This window comes from Jaculus jaculus, chromosome 16 (assembly GCF_020740685.1).
Source record: "Jaculus jaculus isolate mJacJac1 chromosome 16, mJacJac1.mat.Y.cur, whole genome shotgun sequence".
Classification (NCBI taxonomy): Eukaryota; Metazoa; Chordata; class Mammalia; order Rodentia; family Dipodidae; genus Jaculus; species Jaculus jaculus.
Window position 1 is genome coordinate 43,640,947 of NC_059117.1, and position 25,522 is coordinate 43,666,468.

Consider the following 25,522-nt stretch of genomic DNA (forward strand, 5'->3'; position numbering starts at 1 on the left):
CTTGAAATTCTCTCTCATATTTTTCTATTAGTTTGTCTTTCTCTTTGTTGGACTGCATTAGATCTGCCAACTGGTCTTCCAGCTTAGATATTCTGTCCTCTTCTTTATCCATTCTACTGGTAAGATTTTCTACAGAGTCTTTTTAAATTTCATTAACTGTGTTCTTCATTGCTAGTAATTCTGACTGGTTTTTCTTTATTATTTCTTTTTTTTTCTTTATTTTTTTCTCCTTTCTTTTTTTTTTTTCCTTTTCACAATTTTTATTAACATTTTCCATGATTATCAAAAATATCCCATGGTAATACCCTCCATCCGCCCCCCACACTTTCCCCTTTGGAATGTCTTTCTCCATCATATTACCGCCCCATCTCAATCATTGTAGTTACATATATACAATACCAGCCTATTAAGTAACCTCCTCCATTCCTTTCTCTTCCCTTTTTATCTCCTTTTCAACTTAGTGGCATCTGCTACTAAGTATTTTCCTTCTCACACAGAAGCCCAATCATCTGTAGCTAGGATCCACATATGAGAGAGAACATGCAACGCTTGGCATTCTGGGCCTGCGTTACCTCACTAAGTATAATCCTTTCCAGATCCATTCATTTTTCTGCAAATTTCATAACTTCATTATTCTTTACTGCTGAGGAGAACTCCATTGTATAAATGTGCCATATCTTCATTATCCACTTATCAGTTGACGGATATCTAGGCTGGTTCCATTTCCCAGATATTATAAATTGAGCAGCAATAAACATGGTTGAGCATGAACTTCTAAGGAAATGAGATGAGTCCTTTGGATATATGCCTAGGAGTGCTATAGCTGTGTTATATGGAAGATCAATCTTTAGCTGTTTTAGGAACCTCCACACTGATTTCCACAATGGCTGGACCAGATTGCATTCCCACCAGCAGTGTAGAAGGGTTCCTTTTTTTCCACATCCCCACCAACATTTATGATCATTTGTTTTCATGATGGTAGCCAATCTGACAGGAGAGAGATGGAATCTCAATGTAGTTTTAATCTGCATTTCCCTGATGACTAGTGATGTAGAACATTTTTTTAGATGCTTATATGCCATTTGTATTTCTTCCTTTGAGAACTCTCTATTTAGCTCCATAACCTATTTTAGAATTGGCTTGTTTGATTCCTTATTATTTAACATTTTGAGTTCTTTGTATATCCTAGGTATTAATCCTCTATCAAATATATAGCTGGCAAAGATTTTTTCCCCATTCTTTAGGTTGCCTGTTTGCTTTATTCACAGTGTCATTTGCAGTACAAAATCTTTGTAATTTCATGAGGTCCTAGTGGTTAATCTGTGGCTTTATTGCCTGAGCAATTGGGGTTGTATTCAGAAAGTCTTTGCCAAGACCAATATGTTGAAGGGTTTCCCCTAATTTTTCTTCTAGCAGTTTCAGAGTTTCAGGTCTGATGTTAAAGTCTTTAATCCATTTGGACTTAATTCTTTTTTTTTAATTTTTATTAACATTTTCCATGATTATAAAATATATCCCATGGTAGTTCCCTCCCTCCCCACCCCCACACTTTCCCATTTGAAATTCCATTCTCTATCATATTATCTCCCCATTACAATCTTCTAATCTTTCACCCTAAGATGATGTCTATCCTTTGTAGAAAGGTGAGTTTCTTGGAGACAACAAATTGTAGGATCCTGCTTTTTAACCCAGTCTGCAAATCTATGTCTTTTCGTAGGGGCATTGAGACCATTGATATTAAGAGATATTATTGAAAGGTGTGTATTTATGTTTGCCATTTTTTTGTGTGTGAGTGTTTCTGGTTCTACCTGTGCTCTCTTCTGTTAACTGGTATTTGAGTATAGCTTGTTTTTTCTAGGTTCCTTATATGTGTGCTTTTCCTTTTGTTCAGCATGGAGGATTCTATCAAGTATTTTCTGTAGAGCTGGTTTTGTCCTCAAATACTCCTTTAACCTGCTTTTGTCATGGAATGTCTTTATTTCTCCATCTATTTGAATGGATAACTTTGCAGGATAAATTAACCTTGGTTGACAGTTGTTATCTTTCAGAACTTGGAATATATCACTCCAAGCCCTTCTGGCTTTAAAAGTTTGTGTTGAATAATCTGCTGTAATTCTGATGGGCTTGCTTTTGTAGGTAACTTGATTTTTCTCTCTAACTGCTTTCAATATTTTTTCTTTGGTGTGTGTGTTTGAAAGTTTGATTATAATATGGCGAGGAGAGGTTCTTTCTGCGTTTTGTCTGGCTGGGGTTCTAAAGGCTTCCTGTATCTGTATTGGCACCTCTTTCCCAATTTGGGAGAAATTTTCATCTATGATTTTGTTGAAGATGCCTACTATGCCTCTGGAGTGGAGTTCTTCTCCTTCTACTATGCCCTGAATTCTTATATTGGATCTTTTCATAGTGTCCTGAATATCTTGAAATTCCCACTCATACTTTTCTATAAGTTTGTCTTTCTCTTTGTTGGACTGCATTAGGTCTGCCACCTGGTCTTCTAGCTTAGATATTCTGTCCTCTCCCTCATCCATCCTACTGGTGAGATTTTCTACAGAGTTTTTTATTTCATTAACTGTGTTCTTCATTGCTAGTAATTCTGACTGGTTTTTCTTTGTTATTTCTATTTCCCTATTTATGTCTTGTGTTGCCTTCTTTATTTCATTAAATTGGTGTCCTGCCTCTTCTTTGATTCCTTTGATTTCCTCTTTGATTTCTTCTTTGATTGTTTTCATGTGTTCTTTGACCTCTTTGAACATATTTATAATTATTCTTTTGAACTCTTTCTCAGGCATTTCCTCTAACTCTTTCTCAGTGGAGGACATTTCTGATGCATTAATACTTTTAGGTGGATTTATATCGTCTTGCTTTTTAGTGTTTCTTGTGTTATAATGTATATATTTTTGCATCTTGGATTAAGTTAATGCTTGGATTTTCTAGCTAGCTGTGTATTCTTAGCTGTATCAATTGATTTGATATAATATATTTTCAGGGTAGGACCTTAAGGTGTGAGGTGTGGCTCTTAAGACTCTCAGAGTATCTACAAAGATGTTCTTAGGGGTTGAGTTTCCCTGCTATAGGAGTATTCAAGCAGGCTGAGTGAAATAAAATACAGGTAGATTCTAAAATTTAACTAAACACTGTACACATTCAATCAAAAACAGCCTCGAGTATGTATGCAAGAGTAGTTAATGACCAGATCCTCTATCAACAAAGAGGTTTAGATTTCTGGTCTGTTGAGGGATCCAAGTCAGCTTGTGACCAAGTGAGACCCTTCCCTGGTGCAATCCCAGTTACCTTGGGTGATTTTGGCCTCAGTCAAGTTGCTGCCTGGGTCGTTGGGCTGCTGTTCTGATTTCTGGAGCTGGGCACTTGCTTTTCCTACGCGGCAAACCGAGCCGCTGCTGCTGACTCTGCTGCTGCCGTAGCTGCCACCACTGCTGCTGAAGCTGCTGCTGCTGTGTCCACTGCTGCTCCCCCTGAAGCTGCTGCTGTGGGATCTGCCGCTACTGCCGCTCCTGGGTCTGCTGCTGCTGGGGCCGCTGGTACCGGTGCTGGAGCCGCTGATGTTGCTCCCGAACTCTGCTCCTTCTTGGGTCCCATTGTCAGCCCAAGTTGGCGTGGCCGGGTCCTGGGCCGCTGCTCTGTTCATTGGAGCTGGGTTCAGGCGGTGGGGGAGGGGAGGGAGCCGCGGCTGCTCTGGTTGTCTCGCTGAGCCACGTGTTCTTCTACCTTGCGGTCTGCTCCTCCGCTGCTCGCTGCCGCTCTCCCCTCACATTTCCCGAGTTGCGGAGAGCGCGGTGTGAGGGGAAAATCCACACCTGGCTTTTCCTGCGGCTGGAACCGAGTCTGGCGGTTTTCTGCTGCGCCGTGGCCGCGGCGGTTGGCTGAGCTGCCGGAGCCGCTTTTCCCGCCTGTGCAGGCTCTGGATGCTCTATAACTCTTCTACTTCTCCGCTGCCGCTTTAATTTCCTATACACCTCACTTTTTAGTAAAAGTGTGTATTTTGCTGAGTTTTTTTGGTCTTTTTCCCCCCTAGGCTGCTTTGGCGTGGTACTTACGCCGCCATCTTAACCCGGGATATTGATTCTTATTAGGAGAGAAAAACTATTTTTCTTGTTCAGATGGGCAGTTCCTTCTTGTTTCTTCCTTGGCCAAAGTCCCAGCAATAAGTCTTTCTTCTCCTTACATGAGATGGCCCTGTGGGGGATTCTCTTAGCCTCTTTATGGATGGGGTCTTTGCATCTCTTTCCCCTTTAAAGAGGATGTCAATAGGGTGGGGACATCCTTTCTGGGCTCTTTTCACCAGTCAGTGACAACACATCTCCTCAGGATGTCCAGGTCCTTTAACTTTCTTCTTCCTGCTCTTTTGTTTTCCCTTCAAAACCATTTTTCTCTCCCTCCCAGGTGGTGTTGGCACCTCCTAATGACTACTCTTTGGACATCTCCTAAAGAGCCTTAAGACTTTCTCAGTAGAGCCTGAGATTTCATACAAATGCTTGATTTATTATTTCAGTGTGGTCTGGCCTTTATACAAAGCAGGTGACCTAAAAATTGTTTTGAAATGGCTGTCTTAAGCACAATACCCTACTTTAACTTGATCTTTTCTATCTTGACAAATGGTTTAAATCTCCTACATTCAGGTCTTCTTCAAACTGGCTCGCCACCTAGCTCTTCACTCTGTTTGTATGTGATCCTCCTTTCTCCCCAGACCACACCTTCCGAACCTAATTTTGATTCCATTCCTCTAGATCAGGCCTCATTCCAGTCTCCTCACTCTTCTCCCCACCACCTGCTCTGGCCACTACTTTCAGACCACTTATCCTGTCAACCAACCTCTACTCCAAGAGGGAGCTGGAGCTATGGGCAGTACCTGCATTCATGGGCCTAATCTCTGAAGCTGAATCTAAATTAGGGTCTTTTTCTACTGGTCCTTCTTAATACACTTTTATGTTTTAACTTGGAAGAGACAGACATATCCTCTTCTCAGCCAATTTTGTATTTGGGCTAAGGCAGCAGAATACGTGAATAAGCCAAACTGTAGATAGCCACTATGTTACTGGAGACACTACAATCCCAAAGGAAGACCCAAGGTGGAACTCTCAGTCTACTTTCAGGACTGGGTTGAAAAAGACAACATGACTTCAGATCAGACAGCATGAAAAGGGCGATTTCTAAATCTGTTAATTGGGGCTGGAGAGATGGCTTAGTGGTTAAGCGCTTGCCTGTGAAGCCTAAGGACCCTGGTTCAAGGCTCAATTCCCCAGGACCCATGTTAGCCAGATGCACAAGGGGGCGCACGTGTCTGCAGTTCGTTTGCAGTGGCTGGAGGCCCTGGTGCACCCATTCTCTCTCTCTCTCTCTCTCTCTCTCTCTCTGCTTCTTTCTCTCTCTCTCTCTGTCACTTTCAAATAAATAAATAAAAATGAACAAAAAAAATTTTAAATCTGTTAATTGTGATAAGATTAGAACAGTCTCACAGGAGCCCAAGGAAACCCTGCTCTTTTCCTTAGCCCCTATCTGGAACCTTTAAAAAACATACCAGTCTTAGTCCAGACTTCCCTGAAGGTAAGTTCATCCTGGCACTACATTCATCTCCCAGGCCTGAGATGTAAATGACAACCAGAAGGAGGCCCACAAGCCCCAAAGAACAGGCTGAGATGCAGCCTTCAGGGTGCTTAGTGTCAGGTTCGGGAGTGACCACAACCACTCAAACCACTCTGAGGCAAAGATGAAAGCTTTTCTTCTGGAAAAGCATGAGCTCTTAAGGCTGACTCACAAGAGAGGAGCACAGCCAACCTGAGTTTTCAGGAAGTGGGCTTTATCAGGCCCTTTTCAGTTGGAGGAAGGGGAGAAAGGGAAAAATTGAATAAGAAGGGTTCCTTTAGGGGAGATTTAAGATAGAAAGGGTGTGAGACAAGAACTGTGACCACAGGACACAGGTAAGAGGGCAGGAAACCATGACCTGGGGGCATTGTTAAGCAAGGAAGGGTGGTTAATCCACTTCCTTATGCTCCTGTTGCCATTCTTCTGTCCTTGGTAACTCCATTTTGGGAGCCTGTCTCAACCTAACACTTAGCAACTTATATGGACAGGAAATGGAAGGCCAAACAGAGAGACCATAGATGCCCAGGATCAGATGGTCAAGGAGCTTGCTTGCAAAGCCAAAGGACCCAGGTTCAAGTTCTCAGGATCCATGAAAAGCCAGATGCACAAGGGGGCACATGCATCCGGAGTTCATTTGTAGTGGCTGGAAACACTGGTGTGCCTATTCTCTCTCTCTCTCTCTCTGCCTCTTTCTCTCTCTCAAATAAATAAATTTAAAAAAAAAATTTTTAAAAGGCCTATTAAGGCCTTACTTTATCTAGCACCAGGACTTTACAGGGACAAAGTTACCCTAAGAACCAAATACTAACCTTTGTCCAAGCCTAAGTTTTTTCTGTCATATTTTAGGACTGGTCAGCTTGGTCACTGGAAAAATAATGGTCAAAGAAAAGCCCGTCTTCCTTTACTGTGCTCAGCTTATAAACCACCTCAAGGAAGGGGCTGGGCGTGGTGGTGCACGCCTTTAATTCCAGCTCTTGGGAGGCAGAGGTAGGAGGATCACCATGCGTGTGGGGCCAACCTGAGACTACATAGTGAATTCCAATCCAGGTGAGCCTGGACTAGAGTGAGAACCTGCCTAGAAAAACAAAAAAGCAAAAAATACAAAAAAAAGGGCGGGGCTCAAACCAACTAAGGAAGGACTAAAGGGGCTCACCCTTCTTTGGTAATGGGTCATCTTAGCCTCTTCCAGGAACCTGACACATCCAGGATCAGCCTGGGCCAAGCCAAGCTTCACTCTCTCTATAAAAGGGAAGGATATTATTTTGCCATTAGCCAGATATGCTGGAGCTACTTATCCTTCCTTGTCAAAATTTCTGGGCCCTCTTTTACCATCTGCTATTTGGATAGTTGGGAACAATGGCATTTTCTTTCAACCTCTGTTTTCCTGTGTTCTGGGACATCAGGATTTTAGCCACTTCTTCCTAATCTTGCCTTCCTGTCAAATGCCTTTGTTTGGAAGAGCTATTATGTCTGCCCAGGGGACCAGGCTACATCTGTATCTTGAGGCATTTTAAATTCATTTTCTTGTCATTGTTAACTAAGGTAACCCCACACTCTTTGTCCTCCAGTATCTCCTCCTTAATAACCATTCCAGTTTCTCACTCAGTTCAGGACACAACAACCCTAAGGAACTTCTCATTTTTCTCTCATGTCCATCAAATTACCTTAGAACAACATCTCACCGTGCTACCTCTTGAGCTTCAGCAGGGCTGGCCCAACTCATGCCTTTTACTCTTAGGATCAAGAGCCATTTCCAAGGCACCTTTATACTTGAACCCTTTTGAGCTAATAGACATTAGGCCACTTCTCCTCCACCCTGGTGTCTTTACCAAAGCCCCGCCTTTGGGAAGCTACCCTTTTCAAGTTTGTGAGAAGCTTGATCAGGGAGCATGCTGAGTATTATCTTTTCACACCCTTCCCACACTCTGCCCTAGATCTTAAATTCAAATCCAGGCATTGGGTCCTCCTTAAGGAGCTTCTAAGACAAAGTTAACCCCTTCAACCACCCTGGAAGGAACGCTTTTAAGTTGTTTTCACTCTCCCATTGCAGCTAAACTACTAGGATTCCCATCTTGGATTCATGTCTCTCAACTGAAGCTAACCCACTCTTGTCTAGCATACCCTGGAGAGTGGGTGCCGCTTGCTTTCAGGCTTTCCCTAAGTCTTTGACACCTTGGGGTAGATTCAGCTTAGTGACTTGTGTCATACTTTCCAAAAGCTTGTCTCCTGGGAGGACACTATGCTATGCTTTCCCAAGGGCATTTTCTTTATACTTCATTCAATGGGAATTTCCCATAAAGAAGAACTGACAACTCTAAGGGTCTGCCCTTGATGGCAAACGCCAGGGTGTATGGCCAGTGTCCAAGGTCTCAGCTTACCCCAGAGAAGTCACCGTTGCCTGGACAGTGTCTAAAGAGGTTTGCTGAGGAATTTCCTAAGGTCACTTCAGTGAGAGGTCCAGAAATGGCATCTGAGGGGTGTGTTAGTGTTCTCCAGAGAAACAGAAGCATCAGGAGGTGTATGCACATATGTGTATGTGTGTGTATGTATGAATGTATCATCTATCTATCTATCACCTATGATCTGTCTAATTGGTTCATACTGTTGTGAGTACTGGTGAGTCTGAAATCTGGAAGTATAACTGAACAAACTAGAAATTACAGAGAGAAAATACAATGAATTTATAAAGAAGAGCCAATGCCTGTGTAGGAAGGAGTAATGCCATTTCAGGAAGGAACAAATGGCCTTTCCTTTGCTGGGCTTTGATAGTAACCTAAACAAAGTCAGCCAAGCCCTCCTTTCTCCTACTGCCTGATCTTCTGTAGCCACCTGTTCTCTTCACAGTGAGCTCTAAGGGAGAGACATTCGGTGATACTTTCTCCATCCTTGGCCTATCAATTTTTCACTTGGCCTGAAGGAGAATGTCAAAGAAAAAGTAGAACAAGTCTCTCTTCCACAAATCTTTCAAAGAACATAGTATAGAACAAAGAACTTCTTTAGGGCTAGAGAAATGGCACTTGTCTGCAAAGCCAAAGGACCCAGGTTTGATTCTCTAGGACCAACATAAGCCAGATGCACAAGATGGTGCATGCATCTGCAGTTCGTTTGCAGCAGCTGAAGACTTTGGTGTGCCAAAGTCTTTCTCTCTTTCTCTCTTTCTCTTTAACAAATAAAATAAAATAAAACAAAAAGAGAGCCAGGTGATACACATCTTTAGTCCCAGTACTCAGGGGCCAGAGGTAGGAGGATTGCCAATAGTTTAAGAGTTTGAGGCCACCCTGAGATTTCATAGTGAATTCTAGGTCAGTCTGGGCTACCTAGTACAGCCAAAAAAAAAAAAAAAAAAAAAGAACTTCAACTTCTTCAAGTATAGGGATTTTCTATTGCCCCATAGGAACCTCCTATTCTATTTCCTCGTTTTGAAAATAGGGAATGCTTTTTGGTGTGACAGACTGTCTCAACTCTATTTTATCAAGCCCAGATTTGGGTAAAACTACCTTTCCACCAATCTCTGTCTCCTGGTTTGTTTCAGTAGAGGCAATGGGTAATAGGATGTGTAGGGCCTGGTAAAATAGACTGGTCACTGGGAACCCCAGAGGAGAGTTGATTTGTATCTCAAGTGTGGAAGCAGGCTGGAGGCAAATGTTCTCTTCCTTCATGAGCCCTAGTGTTTTTCTGAATTCCTTCAAGTGATTGGCCAAGGCCCAGCCACATTATGCAGGATAATTGAAGTCTAGTAATTTAAATGTTAATCTTCTCTGATGATATTTATGATGATATTCAGACTAGTCAGGAAATCACTGAGGTGAGTATCATGCCCGAGCCAAGCTGATGGCATGGGATTGAGCCCTGTGGCATTAGAACTCTCATGCCAGCAGCTCTCAAGTCCTGGGTTCTTATTTCTGTTAACAAAGAATTGAGAACTCAGACTCAGGTGAGAGTAAATTATGAATTATGAGATTTATTTCAGGGTGAGTTAGGGGAGAAAGGAAGGCAGAAAAGCCCAATCCAAAGAATTCTTCCCTTTCCCGGCCTGGATGGAAAGTTGGGGAGAGATTGATCAAGATCCCTCTGAAATGGAGACGTCAAGGTTCTAAAGAGCTGAGAGAGGTCAGAGAGCTCAAGGAGCTAAGAGAGCTGAAAAGGGGTCCATACACATGGCTCAGGTCTACTTATATGAAATAGGCATACAATTAGAGAACACCTCATCACCAGACTCAGATGTGTGAAAAGAAACCTGATTGGTTGATTGACTCAAGAAGCTGACTTAGGAAGAGCCAGCCCGCAGGTATTAAGCCTGGGAAAACTTGAGGAAGAAGCAGGAAGCTGATGCTGGAGTTGATGCTTACAGCTATCCTTGAATTAGGTGAACTCTAGTCTTGGCAGAGCAGGCAAGGGGCCAGGATGTTTCCACAGGCCAATTCTTGGCTAACTACTTACCAGGAGAAAAGGCTACCTTGCCCCTAATCTTTAATGAAATTTGTCATTTTCAGGAAGAGTATCACACATTCTCCTTGGCTAAAATAGGTACTTTCAAACTTCCCTCTAGATACCTCTGCTTCTTCTTTGAGATAGAAAGTGATTAAGCAATCTAGAGGAACAGGGCACCAAAAGTGAACAACTTTTTCTTGGCTAAAATGGGAAAGGTCCTTAAGCCTGTGAGGAGGGGGTATATAATTTTCCTTATTTTTTCCCCCCCCTGAAGAATTCTCCCTTTTCTAGAAATCTGACCCAACATAAAGATGTGAATAATATTATAAGGCATGTGAACATATGACATAGGATCTGGGTTTTCCTTATCTCTTCTTTCCTAAAGAAGTTCCCCTTCCCTGTAAGCCTAACATGAAGATGTGGATAAGAGTACAAGATGGCTGGATACCTGGCATGGGAACTGCACTGACCAGCTCATCCCCCATTCAGTAAATTCCCATAAAAACCCCAATCAGAGCCAGCAGGTAGATTATCCATTCAGGACCCCTTCTGTTACACAGGAGTTCTGCTTTCTTTCTTTCTTTCTTTAAAATAAAATCTTTCTAAACTTCACCATTTATGTTCTGTGCTTTTCATTCTTCTAGTTCACAGGACAAGAACCTGGAGGCCACTGACTCAGTGGAAGTTCTGTATGAGTATGGAGGTCTGGTACTCTAACTTCTGAGCTAAAAGCCCAATCCAGAGCCAAGAATGGCTCCATTGCTCTCAAGGACACTCCAAGTTTCCATATCACCTTCACCCCTGCGTAGCTGGCCTCTGTGCAGAGATCTGCATGAATAACTGGGCCCCATGCCTCCTGATAGCATTGAAGTGGGCTGCTCCAGGTGAGGCGCAAGGCTGTCCCACCTCATCCTTTGAGTCCTGTAGGGCATTGAACCTCTCCCATCTCTAGGCTCACAGTGGTGGTCCAGGGGCAGTTACTAAGATATAGCTGATATTCTAGTGTCACAAAGAAGAGTGTGGATGAGTTTCTCTTTATGTTGCCTGCATAGTGGCCTGGGAAGAACAATTTGTTCTGACCTCTGGAGGTAGTAGCCAGGCACCTAGGAAAGTCTGAGGATCAAGTCATCAGAAAGACTTTCACAATGCCCTTTTACCCAGCTGGTCTAGACATGTTGCATCTGGTCAGACCCATGTTCCCATGCTTTGGCCCTGTGCAGGGCATCATCATAGGAAACCCCCATCACAGGAAACTCCTTGACTCAGGTGGATAGCAGCTGTGTCCTGACTTTGGAAACCTGGGGCTAGAAAGGTCCATTAAGTTGGTGCCCTCTCTAAAACACTGTGGAGGAAGCAACACCTTCCTAACATTATTTCTGCTCTAAGTGGCAGGCCTCACCTCCCTGTTTCAAGTCCAAGCCAAATGGCACCAGATGGCATTTGAGGCTTGGTAAATCATTGTGGTTGAAGTGACAAAGACATAGGAAATCGTTGACTTTGAGACAGACCCATATCTGTGTACAGATGTGTATGCTACACACACACACACACACACACACACACACACATGCACACTCAATCTCACTCACTCACTCACTCACTCACACACTATGTTTAGGATAAACTTTCCCTGGATTACCAATTGTTATGTTTCCAAGTCTCACTGTTTCCAGTGTGAAAGCTGGGACTGAAGAACTTCAAAAACTTTCTTCTTAGGCTCCACTCTTTCCCCTTTTCCCCCTGGGACATTTGCTGGGACTTTTCCTACAGTCAATGCTAGCTCCATTCTCTGGTGAATCAGGTGACTCAGACCAGGTACCTCCTGACTCATTTTCAGAGCTTAGAGCCTACCATATTGCTCCCCAGACATACATACCCCTCTGTTGCAGTCCGGTTCGCATTGCTGGTAGAAATCACCCAACCAAGAGCTGCTTCTGGGAAAAAGAGATTTATTTTGGCTTACGGGCTCGAGGGGAAGCTCCACGATGGCAGGGAAAAACGATGGCATGAGCAGAGGGTGGACATCGCCCCCTGGCCAACATAAGGTGGACTATAGCAACAGGAAGGTGTGCCAAACACTGGGATGGGGAAACTGGCTATAAAGCCCATAAGCCCACCCCCAACAATACACTCCCTCCAGGAGGCATTAATTCCCAAATATCCATCAGCTGGGAACCTAGCATTCAGAACACCTAGGTTTATGGGGGACACCTGAATCAAACCACCACACCCTCATATTCTCCCCACTGGGAAGAAGTCCAGGACCTCCTTGCCCCAAATCTGCTCCAGATCCTTGGCCTAAAAGGAGACATAAAGTCCAAGCACCTCATTTTTTACTGTAATACAGTCTGGATGCAGTATAAATTGGACAATGGCTTCTGCTGGACTAAAGTGGCACATTTGACTTCAAAATCTTAAAGATCTTGATTAACTTCATAACTGGAATGGCTAATGGCAAGTTCCTTCTATTTAAGCATTCTTCTATCTCTGATCTCTTCCCTCTCTGTCAGTTCTGTTCTCCTACTGAGGTCCTTCTCTTGGGGAAAAACCTCCTCTTCAACCCATTTAATAGCACCTACTAGCCACCCACCTTTCCCCAGCCCAAGAAGATGTCCAAAGCCCTCCTTCACTGTGCCACAGCAAATGGCAATCTCCCTCTCAATGTGCAGTCCTAAACTGCAGTTAAGTTTACTTAACCTGTTTCTGTTTAAAGAGCAGCTGTAAAACTGGCTTTTGAGAATGGCCCCCAGTCCACTCTCCAGATACCACTGGTTTCCTATTGTATACCATTTGAATTTTACCTTCAAGATTTCTAACATGAAACCTGATAATCAAACTTCAAAACTAGCTATTTTCATAATTTATATCATATTTAAATTTAGAATCATTAAAGACATTTCAAATATTGCTTCAGTAATAGTTATACTTCCTACCTAAGCCAAATCTTTATATTTATTTCCAGAAATTTCAAGTTAACAAGTCCTTCTTCCTTACTTTTACAGATAGCATCCCTTGTTTCCTTACCAAAGCCTGTTACTATTTCAGCCTTAGATATAATACTCATGTATCACTTGTAAATGTCATGTTACATATAAAAAGGTGGTTAGTTCTCTCTCTGTGTATATATATGGATAGATAGACACTCGATCATAATGACTAATGGATTTTATGTGATCTAGCCATTTCTTTCATAATGTCTCTGATTAGTATCACTCTCCTGAAGAGCTGCCCCCCTGCTTGTTCAACATCATCTATAAGACTAAGAAAGTTCTCAGCCACACGGACAACAGCTTGCCATGTGCACAAAGTACAAAGTAAAGTTTGTCAAATGGGGAATTAAAACCTGAGGCTCCCAGAAGTCATGCCTGTGTTATTAGAACTTCAACGATGGACTGCAGTAATTGTGGAGAAGTAAATCTTACCAGTCCAGAGCCCAAATAATTTGGGGCTATATTAGCCTTTTGAAATAGCCAACTTATCTTTTTGTGTGTTTGACTTGACATCTCTGTGACCAGTTGAGACACTTGTTGTTCTGGGTTATAGTTCTTATATACATATTCCTATTATGGTAGGTCTATAAGATCTTGCTTATTTCCTCTGAAGTAAAACTCATAATGTGCCAGGAATTCCTCATATTTATTGAGTTTTTTTTTGCTTCTTAGGTTGATCTTTCATTTGCCTACATATATAGTTTATTTCAGCATCTTCAATTCTAAGTGGTTTCTAGAAATTCCTGTTGTTGCTTGGGATTCTGAGGCTGCCTTCCAGTATGTTTTTACTTCCAGAGCCACCTCTTGGGATGAGATCAAATCCATGATCCTGCTACTGAGCCACAAATCCACCTTGACCCCCAGGATCAGAACCATGTGACCAGAACTTGCTCTTGTAACATCCTACCTTGGCTTTCTATTTACTTATGAGAGAACAAGAGAGGGGTGGGGGCACATTAGGGCCTTTAGCCACTGCAAATGAATTCCAGATGCATATGCTACTTTGTGCATCTGGCTTATGTAGGTCCTGAGGAACTGAACCTGGATCCTTTGACTTTTCAGGCAAGCACCTTAACCATTAAGCCATCTCTCCAGCCCACCATGGCTTTCTATATAATGACAGAGCTGGGAATGTTAGAATCAAAATTTCTTTATTTTTGGACTCTGACTGCCATTTCAGTACAACTCTGTTTCCCAAGAGTGACTCAGACCAACTCCTCCCAATTATCACTTTCCTGGAATGACCCAGACCACCTGTTCAATTACCACTGCCCTGAAGTGGCCTATGCCCTGAGGTAAGATGGACTGTTACACAACCAAAGAATTCCAGTGACCCTACTGCCCCATAAGTATCACTTAGTCTGTAAGGTAAATGGCTCTCATGCCTGGTTAGAGTCATTCTTTGGTTTTCCCTGAATAAAACCTGTTTCTTCTATTTAGCTAAGTCTTCTCTAATTTTTTTTTTCTTCTTGGTTTTCCCTAACATTGGAGTTCTTAGGGTCTGTGTTTGGGACCTGGCTATCCTAAACAAGCTAGGCTCAGCTACCTGGCCTCAACAGTCCAATTAAAAGCAACATGTATAGTGAAAAGCAGAGAAAGGAGATTTATTCAAAGTGGCCACATTAGGAGGAGGACCAAATAAAGAGGCCCAGGGACTACCCACCCCCAACTCCATCTTCAAAGTCTTCACATGAAGTTTAGGTTTGTGGGACAGGATATATACATAACTAATCAGTCCAGTCAAGGTGTGGTCCTGCCTGTCATTGACTCATCATTGTCCAAGCTCCAGTCTCTTCTGCAAGGAGCTCTGACCAGTTGTCAACACTGTGTGAAGTCTCTTCCATGGTGCCAGGTTTCAGTCTTTTCCTTCCTCAGCATGAAGCTCCTGAGGAAATTCCAATTCTGTGGGGTCCATTGTCTCAGCAGTCTGATAGTCAAAGGGAGGGGCACCACTGTCTCTCTTCATAATATCTTCACTCCTGCCAGGGCTGTTACATCCAATTTGTTGATTTTCTTCCTTCCCCCCCGCCTTGGTATGCTATAAGCACGCAGGCTCCATCCTTCTCACGCTCTTCCCATTGGCTGTTTCCTCTGCTTGGACTGCTCTTCATCCAGCTCTCCCCACAGCTCACATGCTCTTTTCACTTGTTTCTGCTGAAATATACTAAATGATTTAATCTGAACTTTGAAAAAAATGTAATCACTACCCATCAATAGCCCTCCTGTATTTCTGTCTTTTAATGTCCTTTAAACCCATGACAGTAAAAAAAGTATTGCTCAATGCAAGTTTTTATTTGCTTTTCTCTATCTCTCCATCTCAATCTTTCCAGCTCTTCTTCTTCTTCCAGGAAAGCATATATTTTACAGCATTAAACCTGAACTGCCCAAACACATGACCCATAACAAGGGTCTCCCACCCACCCACCCTCCCTCCCTCTCTCTCTCTCTCTCTCTCTCTACATACATATATATATATGTGTGTGTATATATATATATATATATATGTGTGTATATATATATATATATATATATATATATATATATATATACACACACACACACACACACACACACACATATATATATATATAAATAACTATAAATAAAAATGACAAAATGGTTGAATGAATGAGTTTTTTTCTCGCCCCAATCGGACCTTGATCTTGATCTCCACAGAAGGGAATGTTTTTTCCTTGACTTTTTTATTTTTTATTTTCATTTATTTATTAGAGACAGAGGAGAGAGGGAGGGAGGGAGGGAGACAGAGAGAGAAAGAGAGAGAGAGAGAGGGAGAGAGAGAGGGAGAAAATGGGCATACTAGGGCCTCTAGCCACTGCAAACGAACTCCAGATGCATATGCCACCATGTCCATCTGGCTTACATGGGTTCTGGGAAATTGAACCTGGGTCCTTAGGCTTCACAGGCAACTGCCTTAACCGCTAAGTCATCTCTCCAGACACTTTCTTTGACTTTTTACATAACACCTGTCACCTTTAATATGCAATCTTTCACCGGAGCACATGTCTGTCTTGTATGATTCTTTCCTTATGACACATCTATTGTGTGTATTTACACTTGGAACAGCAGGACCCTGGGCAAGGATCATGTTGCCTGTCTACCATGGCTTGCTGTTCCCATGATACCCAAAGGCAAGGTGTTGAGACCCTGAGAACTCAAGCATGCTCTTTGGAGAACTTTGGTGGATTAGAGGGCAAGGACACCTGGAGATGATACTGCAACCTGCCAGGACACAATGGTGTCCTTAGGACACTGCAGTGTGGTACAGTGCTCCTCCAAGTGAGGTTTGTGTGCCACTGGCTGTGAGATGATCTTAGAAAAATGCATATTTTTCTAGTTTTTATTTATTTAAATGTGCATTAGAAATGTAATAAGCACCTCAAATATAAGATTTTGTGGATAGTACTGCTTGGGAACACTTATAAGAAAATATATGTGGGGCTGGAGAGATGGCTTAGCGGTTAAGCGCTTGCCTGTGAAGCCTAAGGACCCCGGTTCGAGGCTCGGTTCCCCAGGTCCCACGTTAGCCAGATGCACAAGGGGCGCACGCATCTGGAGTTCGTTTGCAGAGGCTGGAGGCCCTGGCGCGCCCATTCTCTCTCTCTCCCTCTATCTGTCTTTCTCTCTGTGTCTGTCGCTCTCAAATAAATAAATAAAATTAAAAAAAAAAAAGAAAATATATGTGTTGGGTTAGAGAAAATACTACACAAATAATACGCTAGGTGATCTGAGAGGCTGTAGTTCATACAATGCCTTGTATCCCAGAATGTGACAGTATTTGGAGATAGGATCTTTTAAAGGTAAAGTTAAAATGAAGCATTATGGTAGGCCTTATGACTAGCATTCTTATGAGTTGATCAGGACACAAACACATTTATAGGGAAGTGTTTGTAAAGACAGAAAGTAGATGGAGCCAAGGCTTCAAGAAATAATCCTGGTGATACCTTGACCTTGGATTTCTAGGTTGCAAGATGGTACATTAATAACATTATTGTTTAAGCCACACACAGTTTTGTATCTTAGTATGGCAACCCTGGCAAATTAACACAATATTGATGGAAGTGCAGAGGTAACAAAGATTCAGAATGTAGGACCCAAATGTCTGGGTATGGGGAAGATGGCACCAAAGACTCAGACTTGCCTTGCCTCTTGTTTTTCGAGGTCCTGGTGGTGTGGCTTCAGTTAGACCGTCACCTTTCTAGGCGTCAATGACTTGTTTGAAGAATGAAGCTGCTGTTTCTTTTTTTTTTTTTTTTTTTTGGTTTGTCGAGGTAGGGACTCACTCTGGCACAGGCTGACCTGGAATTCACTATGTAGTCTGGGGGTTGGCCTCAAACTCTCGGCGATCCTCCTACCTCTGCCTCCCGAGTGCTGGGATTAAAGGCGTGCGCCACCACGCCCGGCTTGCTGTTTCATTTTTTGCCAGAATTAAAGATGTGGTACTATGTGTAAAGCTCTTGGTGCTCAATGGACATCAGCCTTTTAGGAAAGCAGGTGAAATGGGGAGGAGGGTTTGTCCTTTTAACTCTGGACTCCCTGTTCCACAAAGTCCAGGCCAATAAGGCCTGTGTTGGTGAGCCTGGGAGTCAGCTGCAGCTCTGTGGGCAGACCTGTCAGGGCCGCTTTCCTGTAGACTTGTCCCTCCGGGAATCAGCAGGCAGGCGTGCTTCTCGTTTTTTCTAGAAAAATTGAGTCTCTGATTGCAGCAGTGATTTGTCCTCGACCACCACAAGAAGAGGTCCAGAGTCAGTCCTGGACGCCACAACCCATGGCCCGAGCTGCACTCACTGGGCCCTGGGCCTCCGCTGCGAGGCGAGGCGGACTGCAGCTTGGAGGATGCTCCTCCCCGTCCTCCCGCCCTCCCAGCCGGCTGGCTCCCGGGGAAGGGGAGGAGTTCTCCCTGGCGCTGCTGGCACCGTTGCCACGGCAACGCCGCCATACTGGGCCCAACGGACTCAGGTGCTGGGGAGCGGGCGGCCGCGCGGCGTCGTGGCTGCGCCGGCAGCATGGACAGCGTGTTCGTGGAGGAGGTGGCCGCCTCCCTGGTCAGGGAGTTCCTCAGCAGAAAGGTAACAGCTGGCCTCTCCGAAGCCCAGGGGTCCGCTCCGATGTTGGGAACATCTTTGCACTGCCGGGAGGGAGCAGTCCTTGCCTGCTGCCTGGTTCAGAGATTGCGCTCCCAGCACCGCTTGCTGGGACGGGAGAACTACATTTCCCAGGAGCCCTTTCTGTCGTGACCACGGGGCACTTCCGCAAGCCCGGCCGGGCCCTGTGGCTGCTGCCTTCCTCTGCTGTCGGGGGCGGTGGGCAGCGGCTGGTGGGCAGGAGCCTCGAGGGCAGAGTCGAGTTCTCCCAGCTGCGGGGACAGTTAAGCCTTTTAGTCACTTTAACCCAGAGTGGGAATTTGTTGCATGCATTTTTGTAGGAGAATTCTGTAAGCACTCCTATTGTCTTGTCTCAGGAGAATTTTCAAACTGTTTACAAGTTGAGGAGGACTTTGCCTCCCAATGCGGATTTGTGGCCGGAAGGAGCTCACTGGTTGTCATGGGCATGAAGTGTCAGAGGAGCATGTGATGTGTCTTACTCAGCTTGGCTGAGGGGCATTTGCTCGAGATGGAAAGAAACACACACACACACACACACACACACACACACACACGTTTGAATGGTGCAAAAAAAAAAGCGGGAAGACTTTGAAGATAGATGGGGGAGGGTTCAAATATTTGCTACTAGCTTGCAATTTGAACTTGAGCACTTACTACCTCAATCTTTTTATCTCTAAAACAGGTATAGAGCAGATATACAGTCAGGGCTAATAATATACAGGCAGCTCCCAAGCATTGACACATAGATATTATGTGCACAAAGATATTTACCTATCTGTTTCCCATCTGTGATGTGCATTTGCTTTTTTTTTGATAACATTTTGATAAACATTTTTGATAATGTTTTTGTGAGCCTGTTCTAATTTATTTACTTTTTAAAAATCTTTTTTTTTTAAATCTATGGGGGGGGGGGGAGAGAATGGACACACCAGGGCCTCTAGCAGCTGCAAATGAACTCCAGATGCATGTGCCACTTTGTGCATCTGGTTTCACATGGGTACAGTGCAATCAAAATCTGGTTGTTAGTTTTTGCACCTTAACTACTAAACCACCTCTTCAGCACTACAATTTATTTATTATTTTTTATTAACAACATGTATTATTTATTTTTATTTTTTAAAATTTAATTTTAAAAAATTTAATTAAATTGCTTCTGCACTGACCTATCACCAAGTCCTGTGTGCATGTTGGATGTCAGTTATATAACCTGGGAGGCTGACCCCTGTTATAGTTTTTTTTTTTAAGTCTTGGACCAAGCAAAGGCCCAGAGAAGACCTTCTTCTTGAGTGTAAGTGAAATCCAAGGTCCTTGCTGACATACTGAATACCCTACAGCTTGGATTCAGTTTACCTCCCATCTCTTCCTTCTGGCGTTTTCTTCATGTTTCCTCTGATCTACTCAGACCCTGCTCTTCTCTGATCTCTCCAGTAGGACTGGTCCTGGATTTCTCTAGACTTTTTGCTGCTTAGGCTACACTACAACTCTCACATTTGCCTGTCACAGAGCTGATGTTCCAACTGGGCAGCTTTGGAAATCCTCTATCTGCATCATCCTCCCTTCCTCCCATGATATTTTTTTCTTCTTCTGAGAGTATAAAGGAATTGTCCCCATCACTCAAGGTTACAGAGTCAGGACTATAGCATAGGGTGAGTGTTTTTTCGGTGGGGAGGGCAGATGTAAGTCAGGGTCATGTTCCCATAACTCATGTTCTCTTTGAACTCTGTAGGTAGCCAGGCTGGCCTTGAACTCATGATCTTCTTGCCTCTGCCTCCTGGGTGCTGGAATTACAGGTGCTCATCACCACACTGTGGTGCAGCTGCTGTTCTCATTGCTTCTGTTGTGGGGAGGAGACAGGAGAACCTGCTGTAGTAGAAACTGGCTAGACAGCTTAGGCATGACAGAACCCCAAAGTGAATAGCTTTCTCTTGGCTGAATGTGGAAATTGTCCTTGGGCCTGTAAGAGAAAATTTAGGCCATTACATATACTTTATCAGGTCAGAAACTAGAAGAGCCTGGTCTTCCTTATCTCTGCCCACTTAGTCCTTTCACTCCTTTCCAGGAAAACCCTTCCTGGAGAATTATTTCTGGGAAGATTATCCTTTTCCAGAAATCCTGAACCCAGACACCTGGTGTCAGGACTAACCGGCTAAGCCAGCTGCCCGGTTGTGGGGCTCACATAAAAATTCCCAACCTGCGTCTTGAGGTGGGCTTCTCAAACTCTCTCTTACCTCCTTGGGCAAGAGCTCTGCCTGGCTTTCTTCTCTTAAGTTCAGGGCTTCCCAAGCCCCATCTTGCCTTCCTAGGCAAGAGCTATATATCTTCCTCCCTTCTCCTAAGTTTCCCTCTTCTCTTAAAGCACTTCTTCCTTAAAGCTCTAAGCTATAATAAAATCTTTCTGAACCTCATTCTCTGGTCTGTGGATTTCATTCTTTGAATTCATAGGAATCTGGAGACACTCCCAACTTATTGGTGCATTGGCATATGTTGTTGCATTGGTGAGGAACCCCAGCGTTCCAGCCTCACTGTGATCCCCTCATGGCTTTGCTCTGTCAGATGCCTCGTAGTGGTAACCATGAGAATTTGTACCCTGGTACTAAGCACCTTCTAGGTGCCTGTTCATTTTCTCAGAACTTTATATCCATTTTGAAATATAGCTATGCTTACAACATCTCCTTTTATGTTAGAGTGCTGTGAGACCAGGAGGCCAACAAACTCACCCAGGTTGAGCATGTCAGACTGTCGCCTCCCTGCCCTGAACCCTCTCCCAGCATCCCACATTTCATTGGACCACAAGGCTGTCCATGAACCTGCTACCTCTCGAACCTCTCTCTCCTCCTGGCTTCCCTCTCCCCCTCTATCTTTCCAGCCACATGGATGTCTCTGAACTCATCAGCCCCAAATAAACAAACTGTTCCATAGCCACAGTCCAGGGTCCTACCACCTTTTCACAACCCCAGCCTTACTGGAACCCTTTCCCATTTCTTCCTTGAAACAGATAAATTTGGGGCTCTGGGGTTCTTCCTGGAATCCCAAGCACTGAGTTCATATCTGCAAATTAACCAAAGAATTAGCAATTCCAGACTAAAGAAAATGAATGTAAATCAGCACATTTTATTCAGATATCACAGGGATGTGGGGAAGTGAAAGAGCAGAGGAAGGGAAGGTCAAGTCTGGTGGTGGGGGTAAGGAAAATACCCCATGTGGTTCAGGAGCCCGTGTTAAAGAACAAGGATCTTAGATAAAGAAAATATGAAAAGGGAAAGATAACCCTATGTCACAGAGACCCATAAGTGTTGCTGCAGCTGCTCAAGAGAAGATGAGTTGGGCTTGACACACCTGGATACACTGGCACCAGGTATCCAAGCCAATTGGCCTTGGCTCAGAGGAGGAATCCCTGGGCAGGGCACATGCTCAAGAATAATCTGATTGGGTGAGATGGGCAAACTTTGAATCCTGCAGCTAAAGCAGGTAGGGTGAGCTGAGATAGGTGGGGCATAGGTGTGGTAAGGGTGTGATATAAGATCGTAAGATCCCTTTCTTAAGTGCTGTCCTGACTACCTGTGACTAACTTAGCTTCTCACATTCCCCTCACTTCATAATTTTATCTTTCCCTTCACCACACTCCCCTGATCAGGATAAAATTCAACTCAGCTTCCTCTAGGCCTGGACTACAGAGCTGAATAGGATTGACCAGCGACACCTTCATGTTGACAGCATCACTTTAAACTCCTTAGCCACTCACCTCATGATGCTTTAGGTTATGGATCCACTGGTTATCTCTCGTCCAGCTTATTTTCCTGTCAGTTGCTGTATGACCATGCCACACCTCATGGTTTCATTTCATTATCACAGGGAAGCCTCTCTGACCATGTTTTAAAAATAGAATAACTGGGTTGGAGAGATGGCTTAGTGGTTAAGCGCTTGCCTGTGAAGCCTAAGGACCCCGGTTTGAGGCTTGGTTCTCCAGGACCCACGTTAGCCAGATGCACAAGGGGCGCATGTGTCTTGAGTTTGTTTACAGTGGCCAGAGGCCCTGGCATGCCCGTTTTCTCTCTCTATCTGCCTCTTTCTCTCTCTCTCCATCAGTTTCAAGTAAATTAATAAATTAAATAAATAGGATAACAACTTTTCCCCACATCCTTTCCTAGCTCTACCACCTACCTTTCCCTATCGTCTATATCTCCCTTCTTCCCTCCCTCCCTCCCTCCCTTTCTTGTTCTTTGTCGTCATCATTATCAATCTTTTCCATAGCACACTAGACTTGTCTTCTCTATAGGTCGGATGCTTTCTGAGGGTAGGAGTTTAACCTGCTGTTGTAGACAGTTTCATGTTGCTGGGATGAAATTCCACACCAGACACAGTTCATGGGGGGAAGGGATTTATTTAAAGCTTACAGATCCAGGGGAAGTTCCATCCATGGTGGAAGCAGCTGCTTCCATACTTCCAGCCAGCAAACACCAAAAGCAGCAAGTGCACACCTGTAGCAAGCAGGAACCCCAGAGCTCAAACAGCTCTCTTACTTTTGGGCTGGAATTCAGATCCACTACCTAACACACCTTTGGACTGGACACCCAGAATCCACCCCTAGTGATATCTCCTCCAGCCAGGCATCTGGAGACCCAAGTTAAAGCTTTGATAAAAAACATCTGAGCTGGGCGTGGTGGCGCATGCCTTTAATCCCAGCACTCGGGAGGCAGAGGTAGGAGGATGTCATGAGTTTGAGGCCACCCTGAGACTCCATAGTGAATTCCACGTCAGCCTGGGCTAGAGTGACACCCTACCTCAAAAAACAAAACCATCTCAGTCTATGGGGGATATACATTCAAACTAGCACACCTGCTCACCTCTCTGCCTCCAGCACTGAGCTAGTGGTCTAGTATTCCATTCCCTTTGATTCACAGGTGCGGAAGGCAGAAGACAAGCATGATACCTGGTACTCGATAGTAGTTATCTATCTAGACCAATGCTCTTGTCTTCATAAACTTGCCCTGTGCTATTGTATAGTGCACATCTTAGCAACGGACAATGCTTTTCATCCATTGTGGTCCACTTCTGCAGCAGAATGTTGAGCTCAGTCCTTATGTATCTTCATGCCCAAAGAGAGCCTGGCACATAGTTGGTAGAAGACAGATGTTTGCTGAGTGAAAGTAGGCTAGGTGGGGCTGAGGACCTGGGGTTACCTGTATCCTACACCATTGGTATTCAGATGCTGGTGTGTTCTCCAGCTGGATGTGTGAGTGTGTTAGATGCATTGAGACTTGGTGATTGGAACTAATGACAAGCGTAGAGAGACATCCATCAGAGCAGGATCCTCATTATAGAATGTTCCCTGTCACATTGGTTGGTGGGTAAGCTGTGGTCAGTTAAGCATAGATGGAATGGAATGCTTTTGAGCCCAACTCTTCTTCCAGATAACTCTCCCTGATGTACCCAGCCACTTTTTTTCCAACACATAAGTCGGTGTCCTTCCATGAGTCCTCCTCCACTCTCTGGTTTGAGGCCATGTGAACACCTCGCAGGTTTGACATTATTTTCCCAACAGTTGGAGCCACTACAAGGTTCTGAACACAAAGGCTGAGGAGAGAAGTCAAGGCCTGGGGATCTGGGATCCATCAAGCGAGGGTGGGTGAGGTGTCTCCTTATATTCAGAGGCCATTGGGGAGGTGGTAGTAGTTGTGGTGGCCTTTCAATGAAATGCTGGGCTCCAGGGAGTGGGTGGAGAGACAATGCTTCCCCTGTTTACTGTTGTCATAACCTTTGGAGTGGGTGACAGCAGAGGCCTGGATATGTGATTGACTCTGCTGCCCTGAGCACATCAACCCTGTCTCCTGGTTTCCCTATTTGAGAAAGGAATGGAATGAATGTTGGCCTTTCGATTATATATTTTTTCTTTTGTTTATTTTTGAAGGCTCCTATTTCATGGCCTCAAGTCTTGGGCAGAGGGCCTTTGAGCTGGTCTTGAACAAGCAGGTTACCTGAATTTCACTCTTACCTATAAAATGTATGGACAACCCCAGCCTTAGCTGACCTCCAGGGCTATTGTAAGCATCAGATTACATGAGAGTCATGTCCAGTGCAAAGGTCACATGAAAATAATTTCTCAAGTCATATTTTGGCCTCGTATGTCTGTGTAAGGACAACTTCATGAGACTGACCCTAATGAATACCAGCAGTCTCTGTTATACTGCGTCAGAGAAATAAAGGTTTTGATCTCAAAGGGCAAACAATGATTCAGACTTCTTCCCTCAGGGCTTAAAGAAGACATGTGTGACCATGGACCAGGAACGCCCCCGCTGTGATCTCAGCATCAACAGCAGAAGTGATCTCCGCAAGGTTTTGCATCTCGATTTGCTCTACAGGGAGAACAAGGTGCATGCCATTTGAGGTGTGGTGTGGAGATCTGAGTGACCATGTCTGGTGGCACCACAGCACTCAGGACTCTGGTGGTGGTGGCAGGAGGCTGGGGTATGTCTGCTTGGCCTCACCTGCGATGTGGCACAACAGATGAGGCTGAGTGCTCACGAACCTTAGCATGAGCTGGGTTCACTTTGCCAGCCTGACCCATTCATTGGCTGATGTGGCACAAATGTGGTGAAGCTGCTTCCTGCTCTGCACCCGGTCCTGGGGCTGTGTTCAGTCTTGGACAGTTGTTCCCTATGCTCCCATCATCCCACAGACACTATTTTTATAAAGACTATATTTAAGAATGTAGTGTGTAGTTATACTAAAATTTCCTATCCTCTGCCTTGGTAAGATTTTCCTTTGGTTTGGTCAAACCTTAGTGTTAAATCTCCTGTGACATATAATTTAGCAGAGGCAGAGATGAGTCTAGCACACCCTGGGGTGCTGGCGTTGAGCGGGAGGAGCTCCCTCCATCCCCAGAGCCCCAGGCCTTCACAGCACACTGTAGACTTCTGTGTCTACACACAGAAGTTCTGTTATTATACCATCAGCATCTGTCTTCCCTATGGTTTTAGATTCAGCAGAAGGCCAGTGACTTTCTTTTTCACGCTTGTGTCCTCATGCTTAAGTATACTCTGATGATATAGTGTGTGTGTGGGGGGGCACATATATGAACACACATGGGATTGTAAGAAGGTGTAATCCCAACTTTGTTGATATGTCTGTTAGGAAGATGGAACCCTCCCCAGCACATGTTGTCTTGTAGTTGGGCCTAATATATGAGTCAGAAAGAAACTGAGGATTGATTGTGTAGTTCTGAATTTGTCATAATTTAAATTTAATATATTTTATATATTTATTTGAGAGAGAGTAAGAGAGAGAGAGAGAGGGAGACATGGGTGCTCCAGAGCCTCTAGCTGCTGCAAATGAACTCCAGATTTATGCACCACCTTGTGCATCTGGCTTACATGGGTC

General features: G+C 44.2%; 2 protein-coding genes across 6 annotated transcripts in view; one reads left to right on the forward strand and one right to left on the reverse strand.

The window, feature by feature from the left end:
* Inmt (indolethylamine N-methyltransferase) overlaps nucleotides 1-18,048 on the reverse strand; it is a 94,271-nt gene extending 76,223 nt beyond the window's left edge. The window contains 1 exon segment of the mRNA XM_045135654.1: nucleotides 17,829-18,048. Coding sequence (XP_044991589.1) covers nucleotides 17,829-18,048 — 220 coding nt within the window.
* Mindy4 (MINDY lysine 48 deubiquitinase 4) overlaps nucleotides 17,993-25,522 on the forward strand; it is a 117,316-nt gene continuing 109,786 nt past the window's right edge. The window contains exons 1-2 of one of the 5 annotated variants that reach the window (XM_004652762.2): nucleotides 17,993-18,109; nucleotides 24,395-24,514. In XM_004652762.2, coding sequence (XP_004652819.1) covers nucleotides 18,047-18,109; nucleotides 24,395-24,514 — 183 coding nt within the window. In that variant the 5' untranslated portion in view covers nucleotides 17,993-18,046. The other 4 variants (XM_045136167.1, XM_045136168.1, XM_045136169.1 and 1 more) reach the window with 4 other exon arrangements.